The sequence below is a fragment of the Lepidochelys olivacea genome, assembly GCF_965140295.1.
Source record: "Lepidochelys olivacea isolate rLepOli2 genome assembly, chromosome: 10".
NCBI lineage: Eukaryota > Metazoa > Chordata > Testudines > Cheloniidae > Lepidochelys > Lepidochelys olivacea.
The window spans coordinates 45812964-45839762 of NC_140420.1; the positions used below are offsets into that span (position 1 = coordinate 45812964).

General features: G+C 51.0%; 1 protein-coding gene across 4 annotated transcripts in view; it reads left to right on the top strand.

Moving 5' to 3' along the window:
* The first annotated feature begins 200 nt into the window (after positions 1-200).
* RBPMS2 (RNA binding protein, mRNA processing factor 2) overlaps positions 201-26799 on the top strand; it is a 48991-nt gene continuing 22392 nt past the window's right edge. For 2 of the 4 annotated variants that reach the window (XR_014713278.1, XM_084640923.1), the window contains exons 1-3: positions 202-758; positions 24120-24197; positions 26213-26251. Coding sequence is in view for 2 of the 4 variants with exons in the window: in XM_084640923.1 (XP_084497049.1) it covers positions 699-758; positions 24120-24197; positions 26213-26251 (177 nt within the window). In the remaining 2 variants the exon portion in view is untranslated. Of the gene's footprint in view, positions 759-24119; positions 24198-26212; positions 26252-26799 lie in introns of all 4 variants that reach the window. The other 2 variants (XR_014713277.1, XM_084640924.1) reach the window with 2 other exon arrangements.

A 26799-nucleotide genomic window follows, 5' to 3' on the forward strand; every position in this document is an offset into this window, starting at 1 on the left:
GGGCGGAACGGGGCCGCTGGCCCTTTAAGAAAGTTCAATCGTGCGAGTTCATCAAAGTTTAAAAAGTTTTTCGTGGAAAAAAAACTGTGGTGGGGGGGGGGGGCAGGAAAGTTGGCTGCGGGCGGCGGGGATTGGCTGCGGGTTCCCCGGGAGACGGTGATGCAGGGCGAGGGGCCGGGCCGGAGCCCAGCTGAGCCCCCCTCTCCTCCCCCCCGCCCGGGCGGGCTGCGCCGAGCCATTGATGACCCTATTGAAAAGGCGCAGGCGGCAGCTCGGGGCTGCACTCGGGGCCGGCGGCTGCAGCTCGTTGGCACCTTCCCCCTCCCTTAATTGCTCCTCAGCCAACTCCATGTGAGCCCGGCCGGGTACAAATAGCCCCGCGCCGCGTTCCCCCCCACACCGCGCACCTCGCCCACGCCGCACTCCCGTTCAGTTGGGCGGTGGCCAGCCCGCCCCGCACCCTCCCGGGCAGCACCAGGGCACCCAGCCTGGACACCATCTCCGCACCTAGCTGCACCCCGGAGCCTTTTGTTTGTTGGTCACCCACAGGCACCATTTCCAAGCCCAGCCCAGGACCGCAGCTCCCCCGAAAGCCTCCTGCCCCCAAGAGAGCCAAGCCCGGGGGAAGCCCTGCGATCCCTGGACAAAGAAGCTACAAAGAACCCAGGACCGTCCACTCAGCCCCCTGCACCCCCGCCATGAGCAACCTCAACAAGGAGAGTGAGCACAGTAACAGCAGCAACAACATCGAGGAGGAGGTAAGGGGCTGGGGAGCTCTGCCCTCTTCCTTGGAGGGGGCTGGGAGGGTAGGCTCAGGGGCTGGGAGGGTTTGGGGTTCCTGGCCTGTCTCTGTGGGTGGGGTGGTAAATTGGCTAGGGAGGTGCAGGGCTTAATGGGGAATTTGGATCCTAGTCTCCCTTGCCCTTAGCTAGGTGGGATGCGGACCTGAGCATGTACTCCTTATTGGGGGTGTGGGCACAGGCTGGTCTCAAAGAGCACCTCTGATGCTCCCCACAAGTACACCCCACTTCCCCTCTGTGGGGCTGAGCCTCCTTAATGGGCTCAAAGTGTCCAAGCCCACCAGAAATGTAAAGCCCTGCTCTTCCCTCAGTGCCCACCTTGGCTGGGGCTGGGCGGCTGGCTGCGCAGTCAGATTCCTGCTCTCTTCCGGCTGGGAGTGGAGCTGTGCAAAAGAACAAACTAAATTTCTCAAAATTTTCTGTGTGGGATCTTTGCTCCAGCGAAAGCCAGAGCTGCTCTAAGCCCTAGCATGGCGCTGTGGACAGGTGCCCAACCCAAGGCTGTACCTTTCTGCGGGGTTGGGAACAATCTTGTCTGAGGCTGGGGGTAATGCTTGACCTTTGCCATCCCTGAGCTTGGCTAGTTTTCTGTGCCTACAGCTGGGACTGGCCCTTGGGGTCCCTCAGAATCTGCTCATGAGCCAGGAGAACTTGCTCTCTCCATTTCACCATTTAAATCCTCATGCTGCTTTGTGCTTAAAGTGATCTTAAAAGTGTGTTGGGGGGGCGGGCTCTGCCATAACCTGGGAGCAGCAGCTTTGGCAAGCCAGGAAAAGTGTCCCTCTGTGCTCCGGCTTGATCTTTCAAAGAAACCTTGGCTGGGTCTGTGACCCCCTAGCCCCACACCACCCCCAAAACATGCGCACACTAACTGCTGCTGGCTGGTGTAGTGCAGCCCATTCCTGCTTGTATTTCTGGGCAAAGGGCATCTCATAGCCCCTGGAGAGGAAGGATGACACCCCTCATCCAGCCCTGATTCCCCTTCCACCCAAAGCTTGGGTGGAGGGGTTCCTGGGGGTGGGGAACATCTCAGAATTAAATGAATCCCTGGCATGCAGCTGGGTTGATGGAGGGGGGCTCGTAGGGAAGTGCAGCTGTTTAAGCAGGCCTGGTCAGGTGTGAAGAGGTGCTCTCCTCAGAGCCTTGAAATACTCACTAGTCTGGTGGGAACTGCATGGTCCATCTCCCGCTCTCTCCTTGAGAATGCACTGGCTTCCCAGGGTAAGGACTGTTGCAGGCTAGCTAGAGGTCAGGAACATCACTTTGTCTCATTCTATTTTGCCTGGTTTGACCTCCTGTGTGACCTTGGGGAGATTGGCTAGCCCTGCCTGGTGCAGGAGCCCTAGAGTGTGGCTCTGGGGAATGAGGACAAGGCTCCTTAGCTTCTGGGTTGGAGGGGACCCGCACTGGTTGCAGTGTGCCTGGGTTGTCCCCAGCTTGGCCAGAGCAGGGCTGCCATGCTCTGCTGGAGACCTCCATCTGCTTTCAGTACAGTGGGTGGGCAAGAGCCACTCAGGGCACAGAGGGTTGCCAGGCTCCTTTCTGTCTTCTCTCTGACCACTGATGGCTAGAGATGCAAATCTGGACTCTGGTTAGCTTTGTGCTGCATAGCGTACTGGCTCTGAGAGCCCTGTGCGGGGAGGGTGGAGAGACCTGGGATACTGCTCTCGGCAGGAGAAGCCTAGAACAGAAACCATGCAGCCTGGTGTCCGGAAGGCATGCTGCGGGCAGCAGAGAAAACAATCCCTCTGTCACTGCCTCGTCCTCCACCAGAAAGTCTGTCCCCTTAGTCACTGCACCAGAGTACTTAGCATGGTCCCTGACTCTTCATGGGGCTCTGAGAAGTCTCTGAAGTAAGCCCAAGGATGCTAACCCTTTGGGCGCCAACCTAATGTTGTTCGTGTGTAGTTCTCCGTGCTGGAGGGAAGCGTGAATTCCCTGGTAGCTTCGGTTGGCTATGCTAGTCTTCCCGTCCCCTCCCCCAACTCTCCTCGAAGGAGCCGTGTAGCACTGCCGGCGCAGAATGGCGGCCGTGTTTCCACCCCGGCATTGGGCGAAATGCTCCCAGTACGTTGGTGAAGCATGCTGAGCTCTTGATCCGTGACCTCTCAACAGCTACACAAGAAACCCCCTTAATGCTGAGGCTACCTGTCCAACCCCTCGCTGTTCTTGGGGGTGGGCAGGAACAAAGGCTCGCACTTGCCTAGGTCTGTGGGAAGTGGGCGGGGAAGATGGTAATGGCTAGTGGAGTGAGAGGGCTCAAAGCGCTGTCTGGGGACAGGGTGGTGACTGCTTTTCCCATGGGTTGAGATGGAGAGGAGGGGTCGACTACCTAGTGCCTTGGCACAGCTGGAGAGAGGGTGGTGGCCGCAGCAGCAGCACTTTACAGCATGCCTGGGTTTGTCTCCCCCTGCTTGGCACTTTCCGAGTCGCCCCTCTCCTTCCCTCCCCTCTGATCAGCCATGCTAGTCCCGTTCATGCTCCTGTAACACAAGAAGGGGTTTATTACCGGCAGTTGGTCAGCCCTGCCCATGGGGAATCTGCTACAGTACTGCTTAACTAATAGGCACTAATGCCTGGGAAACCCATTGCAAATCCTTGATTTGATTATTCACTGGCCTGCAGAACTTGCCAGTGAAACCCAAGATCCTGGGTCACTTAATTAGTCAGTTGAAACAGAATTACAACTATCTAGTGCACCCTGTAGCCTGCTGGTAAGTGGTGTGGAAGGTAATTTGTCAGGCTATCAGACCTCATGCTGGAGTAAGGTTTCCTATTGCTGCATTTGCTGAGAGCAAGGTGGCTGGTGGGCTAGCAAAGTGGAGACTCCCAATTCTACTATCCTTGGGTACACTGGCATTGTGACAATATGCAATTGCACAGGGAAGGAAGGAACACCTGGCCCTTCCAACAGTGATGTGTGGTGCTAAGATGGGACTTGACTCTTCCAAGAAAGCTAGTACTGTATTTCAATGTCTGTCCACCATGAGCAGGGTGAGAGCAAAGGGGTGTGAATAAAATAATAGTTTGGCATGTTCTCAGCAAAGGGGGGCAGCATCCACAATCCTCAAATTGGTAGAACTGCACAGGTATGGAGGAGCCAGACAAATTGCAATGGCTTGTATAAAAGTCCAGAGGATTATAGTAGGTCTCCTCCAAGAGTAACTTCTAGGGCAAGGGTTGTCAACCTGGGGGTCATGGCCACCCCATTTCTAATGAGTGTCCTTGATCCCTGGAAAGGGGGTGCTGGTCTGGTCTTGGGGTGGAGAGCCATGGTATGGAAAAAGCTAAGGGCTTCTGTGCTAAGACACCTGGCCCCTCCCAAGCAGTCTTCTTCACTAGAGTACAAGATCTCTACTAGTTCCTTGTTGGGTGTAGCTGCCTAATTCCCAAAGCTATAGGACTTTAATTGCTGCTTTGGGAAGAGCATTCCACAGTCCTTGTTTGTCAGACATTTTCCCCTTTCTTCTTCCCATAATTCCTTATTACACAGGACTTCTCTGCATCACTCAAATTCCTCTCCCTTCTTGTATCTGCATCCTTCTAAGAAGACATGGCCATCTCAAAACACACTTTGGGCTAAAGTCTTTCCTCCTAGTGTTGCAAGCCACACCTTGGGTGACTGAGTGGAGGGGAACTCTTTTCTCCATGTGTACTTGACAGCATGCTATAGAAAGATTCATTTCCCTTGTCTAGCCAGTTACCCCCTCTCCACTCACATCAATAGGGGACAAATCTACTGAAACAAGTGACTAAAACTAGCAGTAGGCTTGACATGACTTTGAATTTGGGGTCTTGAAACTGACTGGAATTCTAGTCAAGGTTAATAGTGAACCTCTACCCTGTCACTGGTGAGGCAAGCAGTATGTTATCTAGCATCTAGATCTTCACTCAGATCTAATCCTTCCTGCCCTGCTCTGAGCACTCTATTCTCAGAATGCCCTCAAACTTCTGTTCCTAGATGCGTGCCTCTGCCTGGGTGAATTTGGTCTCTTTTTCCACATAACACTGTAAACTCCTATCAAAGTTGGCATCCACAACCACCCTTTAAGCCTCTCTGCAAAACCAGTATGTCCCTCCCACTGAACACATGTACCTTGGCTTATTCTCCTTCTCCCCACTTGGCACTTGTCTGTGTATCTCCCAAATTTAACCTCACTGGCACCTAATCTCAAGGTCCCTGTCTTTCACAACCCCTCCTGATTAGTGTCCTCCATAATCTCATTAATGTGCCTCTCTCCCACTGCTTGGTCATAATGAAAACCTTAAATAGCAGGGCCTCACACTAGTCCCTGGTCTACCTCACCAGACACCTCCCCGAACTTGATACACTGCCACTTACCATTATCCTTTGTTTACATGACGAAGCCAGTCATCTGTCTACATGCCAAGCTATTCTGAACTAACTGATATGCGAAGTTGTCTCTACAGACCTTCTTCCAGCCACTAACTTTAGCTCAGCAAACAAGCTGCTCTAGCGAGCAGCACGGATACTTGTGACATTGGCACACATAAACAAAACATGGCAACTTACTGATACTGCACTAGCACCTCAGGACCCCAGTGTGCCTGGTGCTGTACAAACAGAACCAGGTGAGCACCCCAGGGCAGGGACTTGCAATCAGTCCTCTATCAACTGCAATGCTGTTTTACCTGCTAGATGGCTGTCACCTTGCCCTCTCTCTGGGGTGGGAGTTTAACTTTCCCAGCTGTGATGGCCAGTAGACCTATAAGAGGTTCCATATAGCTCCTAGCCTGCAGTGAATATAAAGGAGGGGAGAGGACATGTGAGGCACCTGTGAGGTTAGGGCCGAGATCTGGCAGGAAGCAAAGGGATCCATCCCTGGACTCCTCTTGAAGAGGCTCATCTGCTATGGCCAGCCTCTGGCTAGGATGGCAGATACCTTGCATGAGAAATTCAACAGGAATCCAGTCTCCTTCTGTTCTCCACCTCCTAGGTCCCAGGCTAGCTCTGTCTCCATTAGAGAAGGATTGAGTTTAGGTCAAGCTTGGCTAGAGTGATGTAAACTCAACCACTCTTCGTAGTATGACATAATGGGGCTGGGGGAAGGGGAGCTCACACTTCTCTCACCAGCTGGTGAATGGTCATAGATGCTCTTAGTTGCTAAGGCTCTTTGAGTAGTCCTCGTGCAACCACACTGGCCAGCTCTTGTTCCTTTTCTCTCCTCTTTCAGAGAAACTGTAGTCTAACCTCAGTTATGTCTCTGGCTGCTTAAGCTGCCTTCTACCCAAGTGGATTTTCATTTTCTCCAGCTGTACTGCACTCACTCATCTTTTCAAAACTAACTCTTCTGAAATCAAACAACCCTGGACTGTTGCGTTCAGTGCCCCATTCCTTACTATAGAGAACTTGAGTAGCTAGTGGCAGTAGCTCCCATCAGTGTTCACTCTACTTGTTATACCCCTTTCTTCCTACCCTGCATTTTGTCTACTTGGATTATAAGCTCTTCAGGGCAGAGCCTGTCTGGACAGTGTCTAGTACAATGGGGCCTGTTAGCCAGCCCTTGGGCACTACTGCAATAAACACCTGTAATAAAGGTTCCTGTTCTCAATGGCTGCTTCCCAAACAGGGTATGAATACAGTAGAGCCAGGATGGTGCCTGTGTCTTTACTTCCTGAATTGTAAAGAACATCTCTGCCAGTTCCAGACCTGTTCAGCTAAAATCTGTCACTAAAAGCCTATGGGAACAGTGGCTGAGTGCCTGGATCATGGGTCCTGGAATCTTATTCCCGGTGGCCTGTGGTATGTCCACAAATGCTCAATCTACTTATCCTACCCCCCAACAGCTCTCACTGTCGCTCAATTAGCCAATGAGATCTCACTGCCAATACTTCTGATGGTCAGTGACCGCTCCCACCACCTCTTCCTGGTCTAGCACTCCAGTAAAGTTTGGATCTATCTACAGTGATCTCCCAGCTAAGCCAATCAAGCATCAGTTACATCCATTGGAGCTGTCTCCATGGCTCAACATCTCTAGGCACTGCTCTTCCATACTACACAAACAGGAGTTCTCTAACTTTTCGCTGGGCCCCCCTTTGAAAATATTTCAGGCTGTGATGACCCCCCCCCAAAAGTGATAGCAAATTACTGTACATCCTCATAGGAGCACTAAATGAAGCATGTAATCATTATCCTTGCAGTCAAAGGCACTGAAGCTTTTTGAAAAGTGTAAAATAGGGTGACCATATTTAAAATCTCCAAATAGAGGACACACTAGGGGGTTGGGGAATGGGGGGGAGGGGGTGGGTTGGGTTACAGCAATACCATACTATGCCACCCTCACTTCTGCACTGTTGCTGGCAATGGTACTGTCTTCAGAGCTGGGCTCCTGGCCAGCAGCTGCCACCCTCTGGCAGCTCAGTGCTGAAGGCAATGCCTCCACCAGCAGCAGCTGCACAGAAGTAAGGGTGGCAATACCATAACCACTTGTGACATTCCCCACAATAGCTTTGAGACCCCTTTTTGGGTCAGGACCACCAGTCTGAGAAACGGTGTTAGAACATGGGTACAGATGCCCAGATGTTAATACTGCCTGGCTTTAGAACCCAGTCTTCTGCCTCTTCTACACAAATCTCCAACAGACAAGATGGATTGTGTAGCCTTAATTACACACCCTCTCAAAACACAACCTCTTATGATAAAAAGCCTAGCTCTAGGGCTGTTCTTCTCCCCAAACCCTGCTATTGCTAACACAGGAGGCAGCTCCCTTTGAAAAGAATCCCCAGACTCTGATCTGACAAAGTTAGAGGAAACAAGACTCAAGGAAATATAGCATAGTTTAGGTTCCCACTGTCATGCACGCCAGCTTTCTTTGCTGGCCTCTGTTTCAAGCAAAGCACTCCTATTCCATGCAGTTAAATGGGGTCTGTTTTCTTCCTTATGTTGCTTGCATGTTGGTAATGACAGTGGCTCCCTCTCAACTCCTGGGGAGCACTGCCAAATCCTAAAACATTCCTTGGGTCTGCCACCAAGCACCACAGCTTCAAATACAAAAGTGAAACTGGTGGGTCTAGGCCACAGCTGTGGGCAAAAAGCATTGCCTCTAATCCATAACTATGTACTGAAGCTATAGCCATCTGACTTTTCCCTGGCACTGAGCAACTGTGGCTCCCCCAGTGAGCTATGGCTGCCTGTCCTCAAAGTAGGCATGTAGAGTCATAGTAGCTTAAAATGAGAACTCTGGCTTCTAGCCTTCAGTATGGTGCCTAAGCAAATGAAATACAGAACATAGTGGGGCCAGTTCAGTCCTGTCTGTCAGCTTTGACAAGTTCTAGACTCGTCAGAGGAAGACACAAGAAACCCTGTAAGAGGAGTAATTAACAAAGGAAACCTTCCTAAGAGATCTGCTCTAAGGATTACTTTGGGGAAGGTCTCTGGCCTATGTTAGGCCATCAGACTAGATCACAATAGCCTCTTCTGGCCTTGGCATCTATAAATTTGCTCCACATCACTTAACGGCTTGAAGGAGGCTTTATAGTTGACAGACATCTGCCCTAGCTTATGTACCTGAATAGCCTTATTTGTTTGACCTCTGAATCCTGCTAGCTCTTGGCCTCCTTATGGAAGTGAGTTCCACAGTCTTGACCAGTTTTAAATGTGATGCCTCTAACATCAATGGGTATTCTCTGTGTACAACAGACAGGTAGCTAAGCCAGGAGGTCCCATTTACCTCTTCACTGTTCTAGCAAGGAAAAATTTAATATCTACTTTCAAAGGCTTCAACAAGCCTTATCTGTGATCTGATTTCTAAAGCTATGCACTGATTCAGACCAAGCATAACATTCAAATCTAATGCATCACTTTGTCACCTAAGACACGTGTAGTCAGATCAGGAAAACAAGTCAATGACACTGGCTCATTCTGGGTCTGAAACAACACATAAAATGGTGTCTCTGCAGAAGGCAAGGAAACTCCTATGCTGTAAAGATACCATAGGTATACAACAGAAGGACACCTCCCTCCCCCCTTTCTGTTACACATCTAAACAACTACATAGCTGAAATCTGGTTCCTCTTACCTAGAGTTGGGTCTTGGCAGGTAAATGTGCACTAGGTTACCAACAATCTCCCTGACATGCTGGAATGAGACTCCCTGTACTGAAGGATCTGCATGATGTTGCTGACATGAGAGAAACAATCTTAATGCTGGATGGGGCCCTAAAAGTGGTAATTGCTTCCAGACATGTGCTGACAAATATTTTGTCAGACCCCAAATTGCTACTTCATCTGGAAAGCATTGAAATTCACAGGTTCAGGTGGTCCATGTTCTGAATCTGTCATGTAGCCTTACCACCAGTCTGAGATCATGTGATTATGACATTTGTCAGGTGTGATCCCATGTGGATAGGAGACCAAGGAAAACTCAAGCTGCTGCAGGAAGCAATGCTGGTGTCCTTTATAGGAAAAGGAGTGGAAGTGCCATCTGACCCTCCCTTGGCATGGTGGGAAGGGGTAACTGCATTTTAAATGAGACCAACCAGTCCTGTGCACTGAGAGCAAGTGGCTAGTGCAACAGACAGAATGAGGAAGCATCACTGCTAAAGGATCAGACCTTGGACTGAAGAACTGAACTTGCTCCTGGGCTCTGGCCTCACTGGCAATTGGCACTCAGCCAGCCACACCCACTTAAGCACACTTGCAAAAACCTCTACACTACAAGTGACACCTGAGAGAGTGAAACTACAGTAAACTACCACTTTATTACCAGGGAGGTGCTTGTGCTGTAGTGATGAGGGCCATACAAGTACCAGTTGGTGAGATGCCAGCCTGGAAGGTGAAACTAAGAGAAACTTCTGCAGAAGTCTAATTCCTGCCCTTTTCTGGACATGCTGGAGGGAGAGGGATGTTCCCCATAGATACTGGCTGTGGCTTAAAGGCCACAGCCAGCCCTAGGCACGCACAGCCACTTGGTGGTGCCCCCTGCAGCCAATGTGCTGGAGCTGAGGCAGTGCCCTTTCCTTCAGTTAGAAGGCAGGGTGAGCAGCAGATGCGGTGTGGTGGGGGTGAGGATGGCTGAAGCAGGTGCCCCTGGGAACTCTGGCAATGGGGCCAGAGCTGCAGGCAGTGAGTGACCCTTGCCTGGCCTAGCAATGGCCTGTGTGGAATAAATGGCATGGCCTGGTTTGGGATCAAGCAGCCCACACCAAGCCTCTTGTCTCCAAGGGTGCTGATTAGGGCAGGGAATGGTGGGGAGGTGCATGGGATGACTCAAGATGAAATCCCTTGGAGGGAGGGGAAGCCCTAATGATTCTAGCAGCTGTCAGGGTCAAGGCTGAACTGCCCCACTGTGCAGGTCTGACACAGGAGTACTACTTGGAAGATTCCTCTTTGGCCCCATTCATAAGACCTGGATCAAAGTTTAAAGGCAGATGACCCTGTCACATGACTTCCCCTGAGTCAATGGCTGGCTACATGCCTTGCCATTCACAGTGCAGATTGGGATTGATCCTGTCCATAACTGGCCAAGGGAGCTCTGCAATGCCTCACAGGAAGTTGCCTTGAACTCCTGCTGCCCACTGCACTATGCTAGCTGTGAGAGCACTGCAAGCATAGTAGCAGCCAAGCTTGTGAGCTGGGCCTAGGGACTCCTGGGATGAGGAGGATCCCAAAGGTGCATGATACTCTGGTCTTGTGGAGATTCTGCTGCATCTTCCCCTCTAACTGGGAGCTTCTTTCACAGGCTGAGTCTGTGCAGACTCAGCCCAAGCTTGGCTAGAGAGCTGTGACCAGTCAGGGGAACACAGCCTCTTTGCTGCAGCTCCCCTTCAGAGTGGTTCTCATTCAGCCCTATTTTTTGGGGGGGAGGTGTTCTCTCCAGTGGGGTTGTCCAATGTAGTGTAGGTAGCTAGGTATCTATCTGCTCCTAGACTGGGCAGAGCTGTCATTGTGTGGGGCAGATACTCCCAGCATGTTGGAGTTACCAGCTGTGCTTTGGCATGGGTACCCTCTTGAGCCTTCATGGAGGGCAAGGCCAGAAGGGCCCATTACAGTTCTAGTCTGACCTGGATAAACTCAGTCTAAACCAATGGTCCTTGGCACTAAGTCCATAAGAAGGTAGGTATTAAACATGGTTGCATGGCCTAAATGTACATCTACAGGGCAGAGCTTCTCCTTACCAGTCAGTGGCACCCTAGAGCCCTGCTCCCTTCTTGGAGATATGGCGGGGAGGAAGGAAATGGCTGCAGAGCTGCATCTTGCTTAAATACCTTTGTGTCTGGCCAGACAGCTCCTCCGGGCCTCTCCAGAAACTGAGTTGTCTAGGGGCAGGATCCAGAGCTGTCCTCAGGAATGTTTCCCCAAACAAGCAATAGGTGGGTTGACTGGGCTTTTGAAGTAACCCCATGGTAGGGGGCCTGGGTCAGAGGTGTGTCTGCAGCATGTGTAGACATTCAAGCTAGCTTTAATCTAGCTTGGGTAGCCCTACATGGGGGACATCAACACTGCAGGGGGGGGTAATGGCTGCACAAGTCCCTGGGTACACTGGGGGTGCAGTGCATGTTGGATTTGAGGGAGGGCAAGGCTGCCCTCTCTCTCCCCCACAACCTTTTTCCTTTACAGTAGGCTGTTCCAGGGCTCCCTTGGGCTGGAGGGGGAGGGAAGCAGTCTTCTCTCTCATTTTCCCCCCCCACCCCACGCAATGCGTTCTTTACTGGCTTCTTAGTGCTGCCCCTCCCTTCCCCCTGCTCTGTCACAACTTATCGCTTGCTTAGCCTCCAGACTCTTCCTCCTGGGCTTCCTGCTTTTGGTTTGTTTTGCCGGCCTGCCTGTGCCACTCGTGCTCCGCACCGCATGTCTGCGTTCGGCGGCCATCTCTCCCTCTGTCTTGCCACAGGCTGCTGCCTGCCTGGATGCTGGCTGAAGTCAGGCGCCCCTGGCATGTGCTGGTGCTACAGTTGAGCTGCCTATAAACCATCCCTAGCAGCACTTCCCAGAACTAGGGACTAGTAAAGGCTGGACTAAACTCTCAGAGGTGTCCTTTGTACTAGGGCTGCAGAAGCCAGTGTCAAGACTACAGGGACTTGGTCACTCATCCACAGGAGGGGGGGACAGACATCACTGGGTGCTGTGGGGATGCTCACAGGCCTGCTGATGTTTCAGGTGACTTCTGTACTCCTGCAGATCCATGGTTCCAGACATCTGGAATTCTCCCTGCTTAGTCTAGCAAAGGATGCTGCAGAGCCAGTCTAGGAGCATGCCTAAGGCCTGGCCACTCCAGCAAAAGGGCAGTCTGGGAGTGAGGCACGCAGGGTGTGTCAGGGCTGAGCAGCCAGCTGGTTAGATCAGGGTGTGTTTGGCAGGGACTTCTCCTGTTTTTCCCCTCCAGCTGTACCTGTTGCTTGCGGGAGCTAAGCAGGTGCTCCTCCAGGGGGCTGGCTCCCTGTGGATGCTAGAGGGGGTACCTGCAGCTGCTCTTGGGGGTGCATGTCCCTCAAGCTAAATGCCTAGGTGTGACAGGCCTGGTATAAGCTAGGAAGAGGTGCTGGTAAAGCCAGTGCTCTCTGCAGCTGCAGATCAGGCACACACCTAGGGCTGCCCCTTGACTTCCAGGCTTGCCTGGCCCACCTGCTGCTGGAAGGTGGGAGGCTGACAGACATGGATTCAGACTTTCTTGTTCCCCGGAACAGCTACAGCACATTCTGCGTCAGGGAAGCCTGCACAGCATCTCCTGTGGGGTGTGCAGTTCGGTCTTGTCCTCTTACCATAGCAAGAAATGCCAGCTGTAGTTCTGATGCAGTTACTAGGACCTGGACTGAACTTTGCACATGCCTCCTAAACAAGCTACCTGGTGAGGAGAGTCCCATGGCTCAAGGTGACCACCTGTGAGCTACAGTCCTTGCGGTCTTGACACCAGCTTCCTAAAAGGCCCAGTGCCCTTCTACCACTAGAGACACATGACCCCCTCAGTGTGAGGAAACCTTCCCTGGCTGGTTGCCTGTGAGAGGGTCTCTGCTCCAGCAGCATGGCCCTGACACAAGGCTTCAAAATCCAAGCAGTGTTCTGTTCCCTAGTACAATGAACACTAGCAAAGGACTGGCTGAGTGACCTTCAGGATGTTGACTGTTCCTTATTCTCTAGCTGCCTCTGATGCTGAATCCTTGTACTCAGTAAAGCAGGGGGGAAGCACTCTGGCTAGCCTAGGAACAGGCTACAGCTTTCTGGAATTGATTGTCTATTTGCTGAACTCCAGCTACCTAAAAGTAACTGAGTGCTTGGGACTTGAGCAGCTGTCCTCTGCTGGGGAACATCTCATGGCAGGCTTGTCCAGCTGGCTGGGGTAATCCATGCAAATGGGATCTCCGTTTAAAGGGCAGATTTGCTTTCCCTGAACAGGCTGTAGTGCCAGTGAGAAGGTGCTGTTTTGGTAGGTGCTCCTGCTGCTAACATATCCAGCAACATCTAAAACTCCCCCCTCCCCCCAGGGTGCCCCAAAGAGGGGAGCTGGTCTAGCAGAGCTGTAAAGTAGCTTGGTGCAATGCTGGGTGACTGGCCTGGTCTGGGAAAGCCCTGCGGTGCAGTGAGTCTAATCTCAGGGTGCATAGCCTGGTGCACCAAGCTAATCTCCAGCTGTCTGCTTCCTGCTCCTTCAGGCAGAAACCCATGTCTGTCTCTGCTTCCCAGCTAGCGCAGTGCAGTTTTCCTGCCTGGCCCCACTGTGGTTGGGCTAAAACCCAGTTTTAGAACAGCTCCTCCACCCAGATGTGCAGCAGGATGAAATCCTTGAATAAGAGCCTTAAACAGCCTTTATTGGAAGAGGCAGGGGAACATCCCCTGTATATGCACATGGCTCTGCCTTGTAGCCAGCACAGCTGTATTTATATCTGTTCTCAATGGCTCCCACTGTAAACCTGACTCTCATAAACACTCAAGCCTCCATCCCCATGCCACCTTCCCTTTCAGAGATGTTGCTATACTCACTATGGGGGGGCCCAGATATTGGCACACTCTCTTGGGGGCTGGCATGGGCTTCCTCTGACTCCATATGTCATTCTTATGACTTAATGTCAATCATGCTTGACTGTCATGAGTTGTAGAGGCCAAATGTGCCAGGCTGAGCATGTCTGGCTCCCTGTGTGCCAGCAGGGATGGTGGGCTGCTATACCACAGCTGGATGGTGCAGTCTGAGGGGAAGGGGATGATCTCTTCTCCTGGGGCACTCAGAATGAGGCTTCACCACCACCCCCATGTACTGCACAATGGGAACCTAAATCTTCCCCTTTCTCTTCCTCAACTACCTGCTGGGCACTCTGCTGGGTCACTGATCTAACAGAGAAGGCCATGAAGGCCCTGCTGGGCTTGCCATTATAAATCCCTGGCTGTTGGTGGTGAGTACTTGATCACCTAATCAGTGCCCTAAGGGGCCGGGTGGTCTCTACCAGCTTGGGGGGGGGGGGTGGGCAGGGTGGTGATGGGGGAGGAACTCTCTTCTACAGACAAATGTGTGGAGAGATCTTTGGCTTGGTCTTCAGGCAACTGGGTTACAGTGTGGACAAATGGCAAAGAACTCTGCTTCAGAAACCAATCCAAATGCTCGCCAGTGACATAACCAGGATCCTGACAATCTGGTGTTTGGGGGGAGCAGGGGTGAACCAATGAAATCACTTTACAGCACTCCCCTCCTACAGCACTGCTGTATTCACTGTTTCTCTACCTACTTCAGTAATATGGCCACTTCTGGGGTGCAGCACAGCAGCTGTTCAGCCATGCATAGCCGTTCTATGTAAACTAGTCCCTTCCCTTCCTGTCAAGTAGCTCTCAGTTTATTGCATTTATTGGGAAGTTCATCTTTGCAGTCACAGCACCCCCACTAAGTGCCGCTGCCTTTAAATGACTAGGAGCAGTCAGGAACTCTGCCTCGCAGCACAGGGTTACCTGATGCTACCTAGCACCTTCCCCCTTCAGAAGGGAGGAGGCCAGAACTGAATGGCTAGCTGGCAGCTTCAAACTCATTTGTGTTGGGAAGTGCCTGCCTGCTGCGGCTGTATTGGCCACAGACCTAGTGCTGTGGAGAACCCTGCTTGTGGGCAAGGGCTTGCCACTCGAGCAGGACCATGTCAGGTCACCTGACTCTGTCATTGGCCTCTAAGCAGGCCAAACAGCATGCTTCTGGGGTGTGATTTCCCTCTGAGAACTAAGCTTCTAACTGAGGCCACTGCTGGGCCACAGGCTTTGATTAGCTCACCCTGAGCTGGCAGCTAAGATTCTGCAGCTCTCCAGGCACTCAGTCCATAGGTGAGAGAAGTCCCTTTATAAAGAGCAGGGGACTGGGATTAAGGCATGACTCCTGTTCCCAAAGAACCACACCAGAGTTGCTGTGACTCTAGCCTCAACAACCAGCTACAGAAAAACTGAACTTGCAGGGACATGTGGTTTGATTAATTAAATTGCTTTAGTCTGGCTCTTAAAAGGGCAAAGTACTAAAGAGGGGAGGAATGCAATAGACTGGGGGCAGAAGGGGACAGTGACCCATCTACTTGGTATGTTTGCATTTTGAATGGCGCTCCATTTCAGAGACTCGCCAAATCTGCTCCCTCTAACATGGTGCCGAAGTTCCTGTCATTAACAGGCTCTGCTAGAATATCTGGGACTGAAAGATTAGGCTGCCAGCAAATGTACTATTTGTAATCTTCATGGTTAAGATTCCAAATGTTCCCTTCCTGCCGTTTTTGTTTTGCAAGCCCCATGTTCCTTGCATCACTCAAGCCTTATAAGTCCCGGGTTTTAGAGCAGGCCGCTGCCTCACAACATTCCATCCAGCTATCGTCAAGTGGCCCCAGCTGCATCTCATCCAGAGCTGACACAACTCTGCAAAACAGCAGCCGTGCGCAGTGGCCGCATCGCCTGTGAATGGGATGGGGCTAGCAGCACACGAGCCCTGCACCACTTCCTCGTGGGCAGGGCACACAGCACCTCAGGCCTTAAGAAGAGGCACAGCTGATGTTCAGAACCACACTGTGCCACTGACAGACCTCCAGGGCTAGCAGCAGAACTCTGGCAAAGCCAAGAGCATCTGTCTATACTGACCTCTTTCCTGCACCGTCCCTTTGTGACCGCCTGTATTGCACATGGTCACTACTCTAGAACTAGGCTTGGCATAACTTGATTATCTCACAACTGACTTTATTTTTGACTGACTTTGGGGGGGGGGGCATACAATTTAGTGACCGTTGAAATTCAAAGTGAAAGCTCTAACCATTCAAACCTAGATTGCATTGTCTGACATTGCCTGACCAGGGAACTTGATGTGAGGCTGTGCTTTCTGGCTTCGCTTAGCGGTAAACTTAATTTACCAAGGGAAACCTCTTAAGCTTGTGTATGGCTAAATCAACACTTAACAAGAAACCAAATCCTTTCAACCCTATCTGCAGCTTGTTGAAGGGGTTTGCTCCTTGTTGAGGTGCTCTGATTGCAAGGCTTCCTAAAAAGTTCACTTATCTGCTACCAAGCCAGGGAGGTGGAGTTGTTTGGACAACCTTGGTCTGTAGGGCTCTGTTTGCTCCAATGGGCTCCAAGATCTCTCTCGGGCATGTGTGTGATATAAAGCTATAATGTAGGGTTTTTCTGCCTCAGAGCCTGCTGGTCTCTTGCCTATCCATCCTGGCAGCCAACAGTTCATCTTGGCTGCCCTCTAGCTGTTTGAGGGGAAGACTGTAGGAGAGACCCTCCTCCCTTCCCCCCCCCCCACTCTTGCCTGGGAGGGTGCCACAGATTACTTTCCAGGCTTCCCACAATGCTGTGGGAGGAGGGGAAATGCTGGGTAATGCCCTGTCTCTGTACCAGGCTTGCTGCTGTGGGGTCAAGCTGTTTCTGGCCTCTGACATAATCAAACCCTTCAGGATGTTTAAAATATAGGGTGATCTAGAAACTAAGCATCTCTTGCCACTACTGAAGCTGCTCCTATGGCCCTGAAGCTGGGCTGCTTCCTACTGCTACACTGCCAAATTCCTCCATGCACAAGCAACCCCCATGTTCTGGGGCCAGGGACCTGTTCCAGTGGAACTTGCTTTGGGTGAAATTGTAACATGAAGCCACATTGCTGCAGTGTCCTGCTGTTAGCCAGCCTAGGGATGCAGAGGGGCTCGCCCTGTGGAGTAAAGCAGGAGTGGGCCCACACTGAGGCATGAGCCAGCAGTGTTGGATTCTAACCTGATCTTGGATCACTAAACTACTTAGCCTTCTTGGTGGGAGGCCTTACTTAATCTAAAGTAACAGACTTATCTGGGGTGTGGGGGGGAAGATCCAAGCCCATGACTAGGTATGAGGAATCGGGAGGGCCCAAGTGATTTAGGCACTAGGCTAAATATTTTTTATTTATCCCCTAGGCTGGATTTATTTAGTAATGGATGTCAAATGCCACTCAGTCTCTTCCCCCCCCCCATCCCCCACAGTGAGAAGGTGGCTGCTGTGAAAGTCACTTTCTGCTAGTGACTAAGTAGCCACAAGAGCCTGTAGATGTCAATGAGGAGCTAGTCTTATGCTCTCAGATGGGTTGCTCCTGGGTTAAGATGAAGCAGAAGGAAAAAGACTAAGTAGACAAAAGTGTTGCCTTGAGGATTGTTGCGGGGGTAGGGGGGAGATACTCTCAGCCTGCGGTAACTTCCTAGAACCTTTAGGAGTCATGCCAGCATGCTTGTCTGACACTGGCCATCAATGATATGTTGGCTGGTGTAACTCTGGCTTTTGGGGGTGGGGGGAGAAGGAGAAATGGCTCCTGTGTGCAAGTGAGTCAACAGGAGACCACTTCCTGTAGCCCACCTCCAAAACAGGGTGAAATCAACTCCCCTCTACCATGGGCAGGGTCTCTCATTGGGGCAATTGAGGGTCCTCAGACCCTGTTTTCCACTACTCTGGGGATTACTGGACCCAGAGCTAGTGGAGTCATATGGCATGCTGGCCTATATCAAACACCTGTTAAAGCAGAAGGTTTGGAAATGGCAAATGCCACACCTTGTGTCTTCATGCATGTCAAGTGCACAAGTGATCCCAGCTGGTGGGACAAGACAGCCATGGCATTGTCCAAGTTACCACCTCAGTCACCTGGCTGAGTGCTGGTGATATAGGAAGTGATAAGCCATCTTGCTTCCTTCTCCCAGGTAGCTTGGGTAGAGAGTTGGAGCTGGGGTGGGGAGAAGCTTCTGCTGTAGATCGGGTTGGGATGGCACTGAGTATGGTACAACAGTGCAGTGGCGTGGCTGGGCTAAGCATGGACAGTGTTGGGGTGCATGCCGGGAGTGTTGGTCACAGCCTGGGCACTCCAGGCAAGAATCAGCTGGCTTGGTTGCCTGTCTGAGGAAAATACCTTGTTGCTGGCAGTGGATGGCTGCAGGTTCCCCCAGATGAGTCTCACGCTGCCCTCCAGCTGGTGTCCAAACAAGGCTTCCTGTCATGGGCTGGTGCTTGAGACCTGGGTCTCCGCCATGGTGCTGAGAAGATTCCATTCCCACCACACTGGTGGTGAAACAATATTAACAATGTGGTGGGGGTGGAAGGTGGGGAGCCTCTCTGGGAGCCATCCCTGGCAGTGGAGCCCTTTCCTAGTGTAGATGGGCTCGTAATTCAGAGTGGGATACTAATCATATCCACCTTTGTCCTGAGTCTGACAGAGCTCTCAATGTACTCTCCAATCTCCTGGGTCTTTCCTGCTCATGCTGGTCCCTGGGACCATCTCCACATCACTCTTGTCCTCATAAGCTAATGCTGCCTCTCCCTTCTAGCACCAGGCTTGCTGATAACAGATTGCAGGGCCACTTTCAAAACCATCTGACCTGTATCTTGCTGCACCGAGAACATCCCATTCTAGGCCCTGAGCATATCCTGAAATATTGAACAGGGAAGGCTGTTTCACATGGCTGATGCACATGCAGGCCTAGCACTGGTGACGTGACCACTGACTCTGCAAAAGATGGGCTAGTCTCTTCTGAAAATACACAGCAGATGCTCCCCAGCCTCCCCATTAGTGTTTCTTGCTCATCAGCTACATGCAGGCTGTGGCTGAGCTGCTGGGTCCCTGGCTTGTCTTAGCAGCTCTGACCAGCAGTTGCATGAGAACCAGTCAGTACACCTCTCCAGTGAGGCTGCAGGATTGACTTGCACAGCTTGATAGTCCAGCTGCAGGAGCTGGCCATCACTCTCAAATGCTACCCCAGGATTTGCCTTGGCAAGGGTCCAGCCTGCTGAGTCCAGGTACAGACTAAAGGAGGCACCTGATAGGTAGAAGGAACCTAGCAGGCTGAGACCATACGTACAGCAAAGTGGATTCCACAGGTGGCCAGGAATGGAAGTGGGTTGGGGTAGGCAGGACAGGACCAGGCATTGAGCAGTTTTTAGTCACTTGCTGGATGGAATAGTCTGGATTTTAATGGTTGCAGGGAGTAACTGGCTGTGTCCCCAGTGAGTTAAATGGTAGTCTAAACAGGCCCCAGGGACTATCTCTTACCTTAATAAATTCCAAATTCTCCAAGCTGGTCTTGCCCCAGAAGAATCTTTGACTGCCAAAAGCCATAGTCCCAGCAAGCATCAGGAGGGCTCCCACCTTCCCAGAACTTTATATTGTAAAACGTATTTGATTTCAGTAAGCATCACCTGACTGTAAACCAGCTGCCTAGCCAATGGCCCTAGGTTCATTGCACCATTTGTCCAGTGCCTAGTTCCTGGAAGCTCCTGAGTGATTCAGTGATCGTGGGCTCTCAAATTGTGGTATGAGGCAAGGAGACAGAAGTGCAGAACTTCAAGGTATTCCTCCTTTTAGCCAATTGTCCATCTTCTACATTTGAGAAGCAAGGGGATTGTGATGTATGCACTGAGTGAAAGTACATGGATACCACAGTGATGGGCCTGGCATAAATATCCCAGAACTCTATATTGTAAAAGGTATTTGTTTTCACTCCAGCTCAGTGAGGGCACAGACCTAACAAGCCACTAGGATAGTGAAGTGTCATGATCTCCAACTAAAGCATCGCCTGGTGCTGGAGTAGATCTCCAGGAAGTGGCTCAGTTTGATACAGGATAACTGTACCCCTCCATCCACATTGAAACACCTTTGGCCAAGGGAAGGGCACACTGAGCTGAGAAAAGACAAGTTAATCCTGTACCCACCTAGTGTCTATTGTGGAGCCTTGCTCAAGGGGCACTTACTAGCATGCATAGTATCTCATCAGGATTAGAACCCAGGTGTCTATAGCAGACCAAATGGCCACTTAGCCTTGCTGCCTGCTAAAAAGGCCCTGCTGAATCTGTCCTGGGATATGCAGCCAGTAAAATGGAGTCACAGTTCTAGTATATTTTATAGCCTAGTGACTGGTCCACAGAAAAACTGGCTGCTGCTGCCAGCTATTGTAGTGACCCCTGCAGTAGGCCTGTGCTGAGTCCAGGGGTCAAGCTGCAGGGGAAGTTATGCATACATTTATATTGTTCTTGGGGAAACAGCACTAAACATTAAGGCTGCCAAGTAATAACCAAGACTGGGAGATGGAGATAGAATTTAGGTGCCCATTCCAGTGCAAAGGAAAGATAGGACAACTAGTTAGAGGCCACTATGGCTCCATCAGGTGTTCTCTAATGTCCTGAATCAAAAAGGAACCCTACGAAATGGAAACCTGATGAAATTAAGTACAAAAGAACACTTTCTACATGCTTATGCTGAGGCACAAATGACTTACCTAGCAAGGGGGGCACAAGGCAATAAGATTCTTTAAATATATTAGGAACAAGAGACAGGGAAGTGTAGGTCCTCTACTTAGCAGGGAAGGAAGTTAAAAACTGATATCAAGTAAGCTGAGGTGCATAATGCCTATTTTGCCTTTCTTCACTAAAAGGTCAATATTTGTGTTGAGTAACTTACAACCAGGGGAGGAATGCAAGCTAAAAATAGGGAAAACAGAATATTTATACAGATATGTTCAAGTCAGTAGGGCCTGATGAAATTCATCCTAGGGTACTTAAGCAACTAGCTGCAGCAATCTTAGAGCTGTTAGCAATTATCTTTGAGAATTCCTGGAGGACAAGAGAGGTCTCAGAAGACTGGAGAAAGATGGGCAAACATAGAACCTCTAAAAAAGGTACACCAGGAGGACCCAAGGAATTATAGAGGAGTCCACTTAACTTCAATAAACTTTTTCCAGTATCTTTCCAGGTATTGAACAATACACTTGTAAGTGCCTGGAGGGTAATAGGGCTTATAAGGATTAGCTAGCAAGGATTTGTTAACATCATGTCAAACCAACTTAATTTCCTCCTTTTGATAGGATTACTGATCTAGTGAATGGAGGGAAGCAGTAGATATGAAAAAGCCTTACTAAAAAAAGTAAGGTTTGAACAGTTTTGCATGACATTCTCATAAGCAAACTAGGGAAATATGGTCTAGATGAATTTACTATAAGGTGGGTGCATGAATGAAAGACTGAACTCAGAAGTTACCAGTGTCTTGTTAACACTTTGGAAGGGTGTATCTAGTGGGGGTCCCACAGGGGTCAGTCCTGGGTCCAGCACTGGCCAGTATTTTCATTCCATTGAATAATGGAGTGGGGAGTAAGCTTATGAAACTTCCTGATGGAAGGGGTTCTCCAAAGTGCTTGCAATTTTAAACTTGTCCTCTTGAGTTGGTCTGTAAGTGTCTTTATGACTTTCATCTTGTTGAGTTCAAAGTACTTCACTTAGGAAGGAAAAATCAAATGTAAAACTATAAACTTGGGGAATAACTGGCTGGGGGTAGAAGTGCTGAGAAGGAGTTGGGGATTAGTGGACCATAAACTGATTTTGCAGCTGCATCACATTGACAAAAGGCTAATGTTCTAGGTTGTACTAACAGGACTATTTTTTGTGTACAAGACACAGAAGGTAATTGTCCTGGTCTGCTTGACATGAGTGACTCCAAGTGGAGTACTGGCCAATTCTGGGCACCACACTCTAGGAAGGATGTGGAGAGAGTCAAGAAAGAAAGCAACAAAAATGATAAAAGTTTAGAAAACCTGACCTATGAGGAAAGATTGGAAGTGGGGAACTCCATTTCCAGTCTGGAGAAGACTGAGGTGTGACCTGATAAGCCTTCTAATACTTCAAGGGCTCTTGTAAAGAGAAGGGTGATCTTGTTCTCCATGTCCTGTGATGGGAAGACAATTGAAGTAATGGGCTTAATCTGCAGCAAAGGGAGGTTAAACTCAAACAGGCCTCCAGGTAGGAGGTTGTAGAGTCCCCCTCATTGTCCAGCTTCTTTTTAAGAGCTTCCAAACACCTGCCAGAGATGGTCTAGGCTTCCTTGGCCCTGCCACAATACAGGGCTGGACTTGATGACTTCTTGAGGTCCCAACCAGCCCTACATTTCTAAGATTCTGTGACTCTTCAAGGTCTCAAGATGCTGGACAGAAGACCAAGGTCCAGAACCTTGGTGCCGGTAGGGTTGAGCACCATGGAGAGTACTACCGTTTCCACTCTGCTTGCAGCCTTTGTTTGCTGACAAGTTCATCAACCATGTCCTTTGACAGCCGGGTCTTACTGCCTCCTGCATGATGTCCACATCATGCCTATGGATGTAGAAAACATCACAAACTTTGTCACAGTGCAGAATCTAGCAGATCTATGGACTGCCTATATCACTATACAGGTCAGGAGTCTGGATCCTCTTACAGGCAGATCTGGGTCTGTTAAAGGTATTCCATAGGCACTGTTTGTGCCAAAACCTGAGCATAAAGTGTGCAAGAGTCAGTCAAGCCAACCTTGCTGAGATCTGGGCTTCCTCCAATTGCTTACCACATTCGAAAGTGGCATTGTATGCTCTTCAGGTACATTGCTGGGAGGAACACAGTGCTCTAAGCTGTCCATTGAGGCATGAAGGGGTGTGTGCCCTGAGCCTGCCTGGTATTGTCCTCTGGGTTGCCCCAAGACTTACAGATTTGCAGGGTTGAGCCAGAGATGGGATGTCACTCTGATGCCATCAACTCACTCCATCAGTGGACTCTGCATGTGGTGTGACACTGAAAACCCCAGTGGTGACAATGAACAGTCTACATTGGTTGTCTTGCTGTCATTTGACTTTGAAGTCTGTTCCCAGAGGCCTAGTTCTGGGCCCCCTCACTTTGCAGGGAGCTCAGTAGGTTTCTCAGAGCATTGGAGGGAAACAAGCCCTCTGGAGAAGTCTAAAATCAATAGCCATAGCCGCTTTGAGACTGACTGGCTGGGGTGGGAGATGTGGGTAGCATAGAGCACTCCTCTGGAGAACAAAGTTAACACACCTGTATGTAAATAGCAAGAATGGAGATGATCTTGAGATGGTACCAAGAGGAAGACACAAGTGAGGAAGGAAACTTCTTGATGAATGACTGGAACTCTTGTTGAGAGAGGCTGCTGGAAGGGTTCAGCAGCAGGTCTTTGATCAGCCTGGCTTTTACAAGGGTCACGGCTTGTTCTGTAGCCCACTGAGCACTTGGGACTAGATATTACCCTACACTCGGCTCGAGAGAGCGGAGACCAGTGTGGCGAGACCCTTCCCGCCCTGGTGATGGGGATGGAGTGGGTAGAACTTCCATGGCCCAGCAGGATGTTCTGGGGCTGTGTACTCATGCCCAGATGATGGGCAAAGGTGGCCTCTTGGCTAGTGGAAAGCTGCAGTATGTCAATCCCATTGTGTGCTCATGCACCCAGCAAGATCTTTGAGGCAACACAGCCTATCAAATTTTCTAGCCAGTAGACCTTAATCCATGCTCATGTATTTCTGAGCGATGTCTCAGGCCCTGCTCTAGTGTCCAGGTCCTGTTGAGGCACAGGGTCTGGGCCTAGTAGAGCCATAAAGGAGCACATGCAGCTCTGTTTTGGGTGTGAATTGTACATGGTTCTGTAACTTGCTGGCTCAATGTACAGCTCTGATGGGGCCCACCCATCATGAAGGAGGATTTGCAGTGCCTCTGAAAGTGAGCCAGCAGTTTGAATGACCTCTCTAGCTACACACTCCTTCCCACCCCTCCTTCCAAATCTAGGAAGCTTGAGTGCTAAAGCAACATTTTCCCCCATGACTGTGGTGCCATAGGCATGATGCTGCACACACCCGCCCTCTAGGTGCATCTGCAGTGATCATACACCCTTATCCTGCCACCTAGATACTGAACTGCCTAAGGGAAACTGAGGCACCCCCACACTATTCAGAGGAACATTAAGAACAGTCCCACTTCATCACACTCTTCTTCCCCATCCCCCAGGGAAAGGCCTAGAATGCAAAGGGTGATGTATTGAGGCCATGTCTCTGAAATGCATCTGGTATCTAGCACTCCAGCCTCTGCCTGCCAGCACTCAATGTGGGTCCCTCTCTTCTAGGTACGGACACTCTTTGTCAGTGGCCTTCCTGTGGACATCAAACCCAGAGAGCTCTACTTGCTCTTCCGACCGTTCAAGGTGAGTAGGTGCAAAACCAACCTAAAATGGGCTGCCCCGCTAGCAACATGCTGGTTGGTCCTCCAGCTGGCCTGCCTCAGCTGCCATCTGCTTGAGGGAGTTTCTTTGGGGGCAGGGGGGAGATGTTACTGGGTCTGAAAGTCTAATGGGAAGAGTGAAGGGACCTGGGCTGCTGCTCAGTGGGGGTCAGGGGGGAGCCCTTCAGAGTAACCTGCTCAGTCACAATAGTGAGGCATCTAATGCTGGTGGCAGTGACAGAAGCCTCTACTGGGGAGTAGAGGCCATCCCCTCTGCCCCAGGCACTGCAGGCCATCAATCCCTCACTGTCCTGAGCCCAGGGTTGATGGGAGTTTGGCACTCACCATACCCCACTGATAACCCAGAAGGTGCCCCTTGGGGCCCTCTGGTGGCTCCTCCCTTTCACAGGAGCTCACACCAATGTACTAAAAGCCACAGCAGGTGCTGCTTGCTCACTCCCCACTGCACTGGAGAGCCCTAGGGAGAAGGATGTCCCCTTAGAGCAGCAAACAGCAGCCAGAGCAACATGGGAGGTGAAGAGCTCCCCTTGTCCCTAATAATGTGCAGCGGGTGAAATGTCTGACCCAGGTGTGAGTCAGATTCCCTGTGACAGCTGAACTCTCTGCTGGGTCATCACAGAGGGGCTGGGGAGTAGCTAAGCTGGGTAGAGATGCTGAACCACTACCATGACAACTTCCCCCTCCAGTGTACCTGGAGAACAGGCCTGTTCATGGGAGTGGGGGGCTGTACCACCCTTCCCTGCTATGGCACAGACTCCTCTTTCCAAACCCTGCAGGTCCTGTCTGGATGAGAACCTGCTGGGCCTTGCCCTAGGCCATGGGGTTGGGGCACAAGCAATTCTGCCATAGACTTCTGCAGAGGTGTCCGGGCTTGCTTGGGGCACTGCCTCTAGTGCTAATGGCCCTGTGCACAACACTGCACAATCCTGACCACTGGTGGCACAACAAACCATCCCCCCTGGGCAAATCACAGGGGGGATTTGAGGGGGAGGGATAGCTCAGTGGTTTGAGCATTGGCCTGCTAAACCCAGGGTTGTGAGTTCAATCCTTGAGGGGGCCATTTAGGGATCTGGGGCAAAAATTGGGGATTGGCCCTGCTTTGAGCAGGGGGTTGGACTAGATGACCTCCTGAGGTCCCTTCCAACCCTGATATTCTATGAAATCCAGGTGTAGGGGTGTGTGTCTGGTCCAGGAAGCTGTAAACCCAGACTATGGGCTGAAACTAAACTGATGCTGGTGCCCTGGTCTGCAGTCTGTATAGTCCAGGCCAGTGGCAAAGCCTATGGTGTCTGGACTCCTGGGGGTGTGCAGAGTGCCTAAGATTTCCAAAGGGTCTGCACTTCCAGTCCAAAATGTTTTAGAACTCTGCTAATGAGAAAAGGTTGAAAACCACAGGTCTAGGCAGTGCTGCTGCTCTGGATGCATGGGGACCAGAAACAATAGCTGACTGGGACCAGGATACCCACTCCAGTATCCCATCCTTCTCCCCCCTGCCCCCCATTCAGTAATCTCTTGTTCATCAGCTGGCAGTAGCATCTGCTGGGGTTAACATGCTCCAGCCCCCTAGCCATGCTGGCATCTAGCTTCCTGAACAGACTCTGAATCAAAATGAACTTCAGATGCCTCCTCTGTGCATCTTCCTAAAGACCTAAATTCTGCTGTGAGCAGCCCTGGGGAAGCTGCTCTTGCTACTAAGTAACTCTTCACAGGCTGTCCAGCAGGCACAGGTGGGAGCCTAGCACTTGTGGTGCCTGCCAAGTTCAGCAGGGTGGGAGGGGAGAAGAGGGACCAGGCTGCCCTCGCTTGGGAGGAGAGGCTAACCTAGCTCAAACACAGCTGGATCATCCAGAGTTATGCTTCAGAAACTAGCTGGGGCTGGTGGGGGATTCCTGAAGTCAGTTGTGTTGTCATGATGCCTCACTGGTTGTCTTGCCTTTTAAGGAGTCGTAACTTTCTGGTTTCTCTCTCTCTCTCCAGGGCTATGAAGGGTCACTGATCAAACTAACATCAAAACAGGTAACTCTTTATTCCATCTCTTCCCCCCCGCCCCAGCATAGTTCCATGGCTTCTGTTGTAGCAGGGATTAGGTTCCCAGGATGGGGCTCAGGGAGGATCCCACAGTCCCTGCAGGGTGAACTGCCATCCTCTGGTAGCCTGGGTGCTCTCCTCAGTTCCTACTCACACCTGCATCCAGACCCTGTCCCCCAGCCCATGATACAGCTTTCCCAAATGCCTTTCCAGCCACCTCTGCTGCATGGCTGGGCAGCAGCAAGCCTTGGAGTGGGACCACCAGTGACTCCACCCTGGGGAGTAAAACACTGAGCCCACCTGGTCTGTTCCACTTCTCATCCAGCTGAGCGCAACGAGGCAGCAAGCATCTTACAGGCAGACTAGACCAGAGGCCATTTTGATGATGCAGGCTTTGAACAGTGGTGGGCTAGAGGCAGTCTAAAGCTGTGGAGAGATTCTTTGGATGGGGGTTGCCCAGCCTAGGCAGGGCACAGACCTGTGAGCTTATGGGACCAGCTCAGCGGGTGCTGCATTGCCTCTGCCTCAGATGTGGG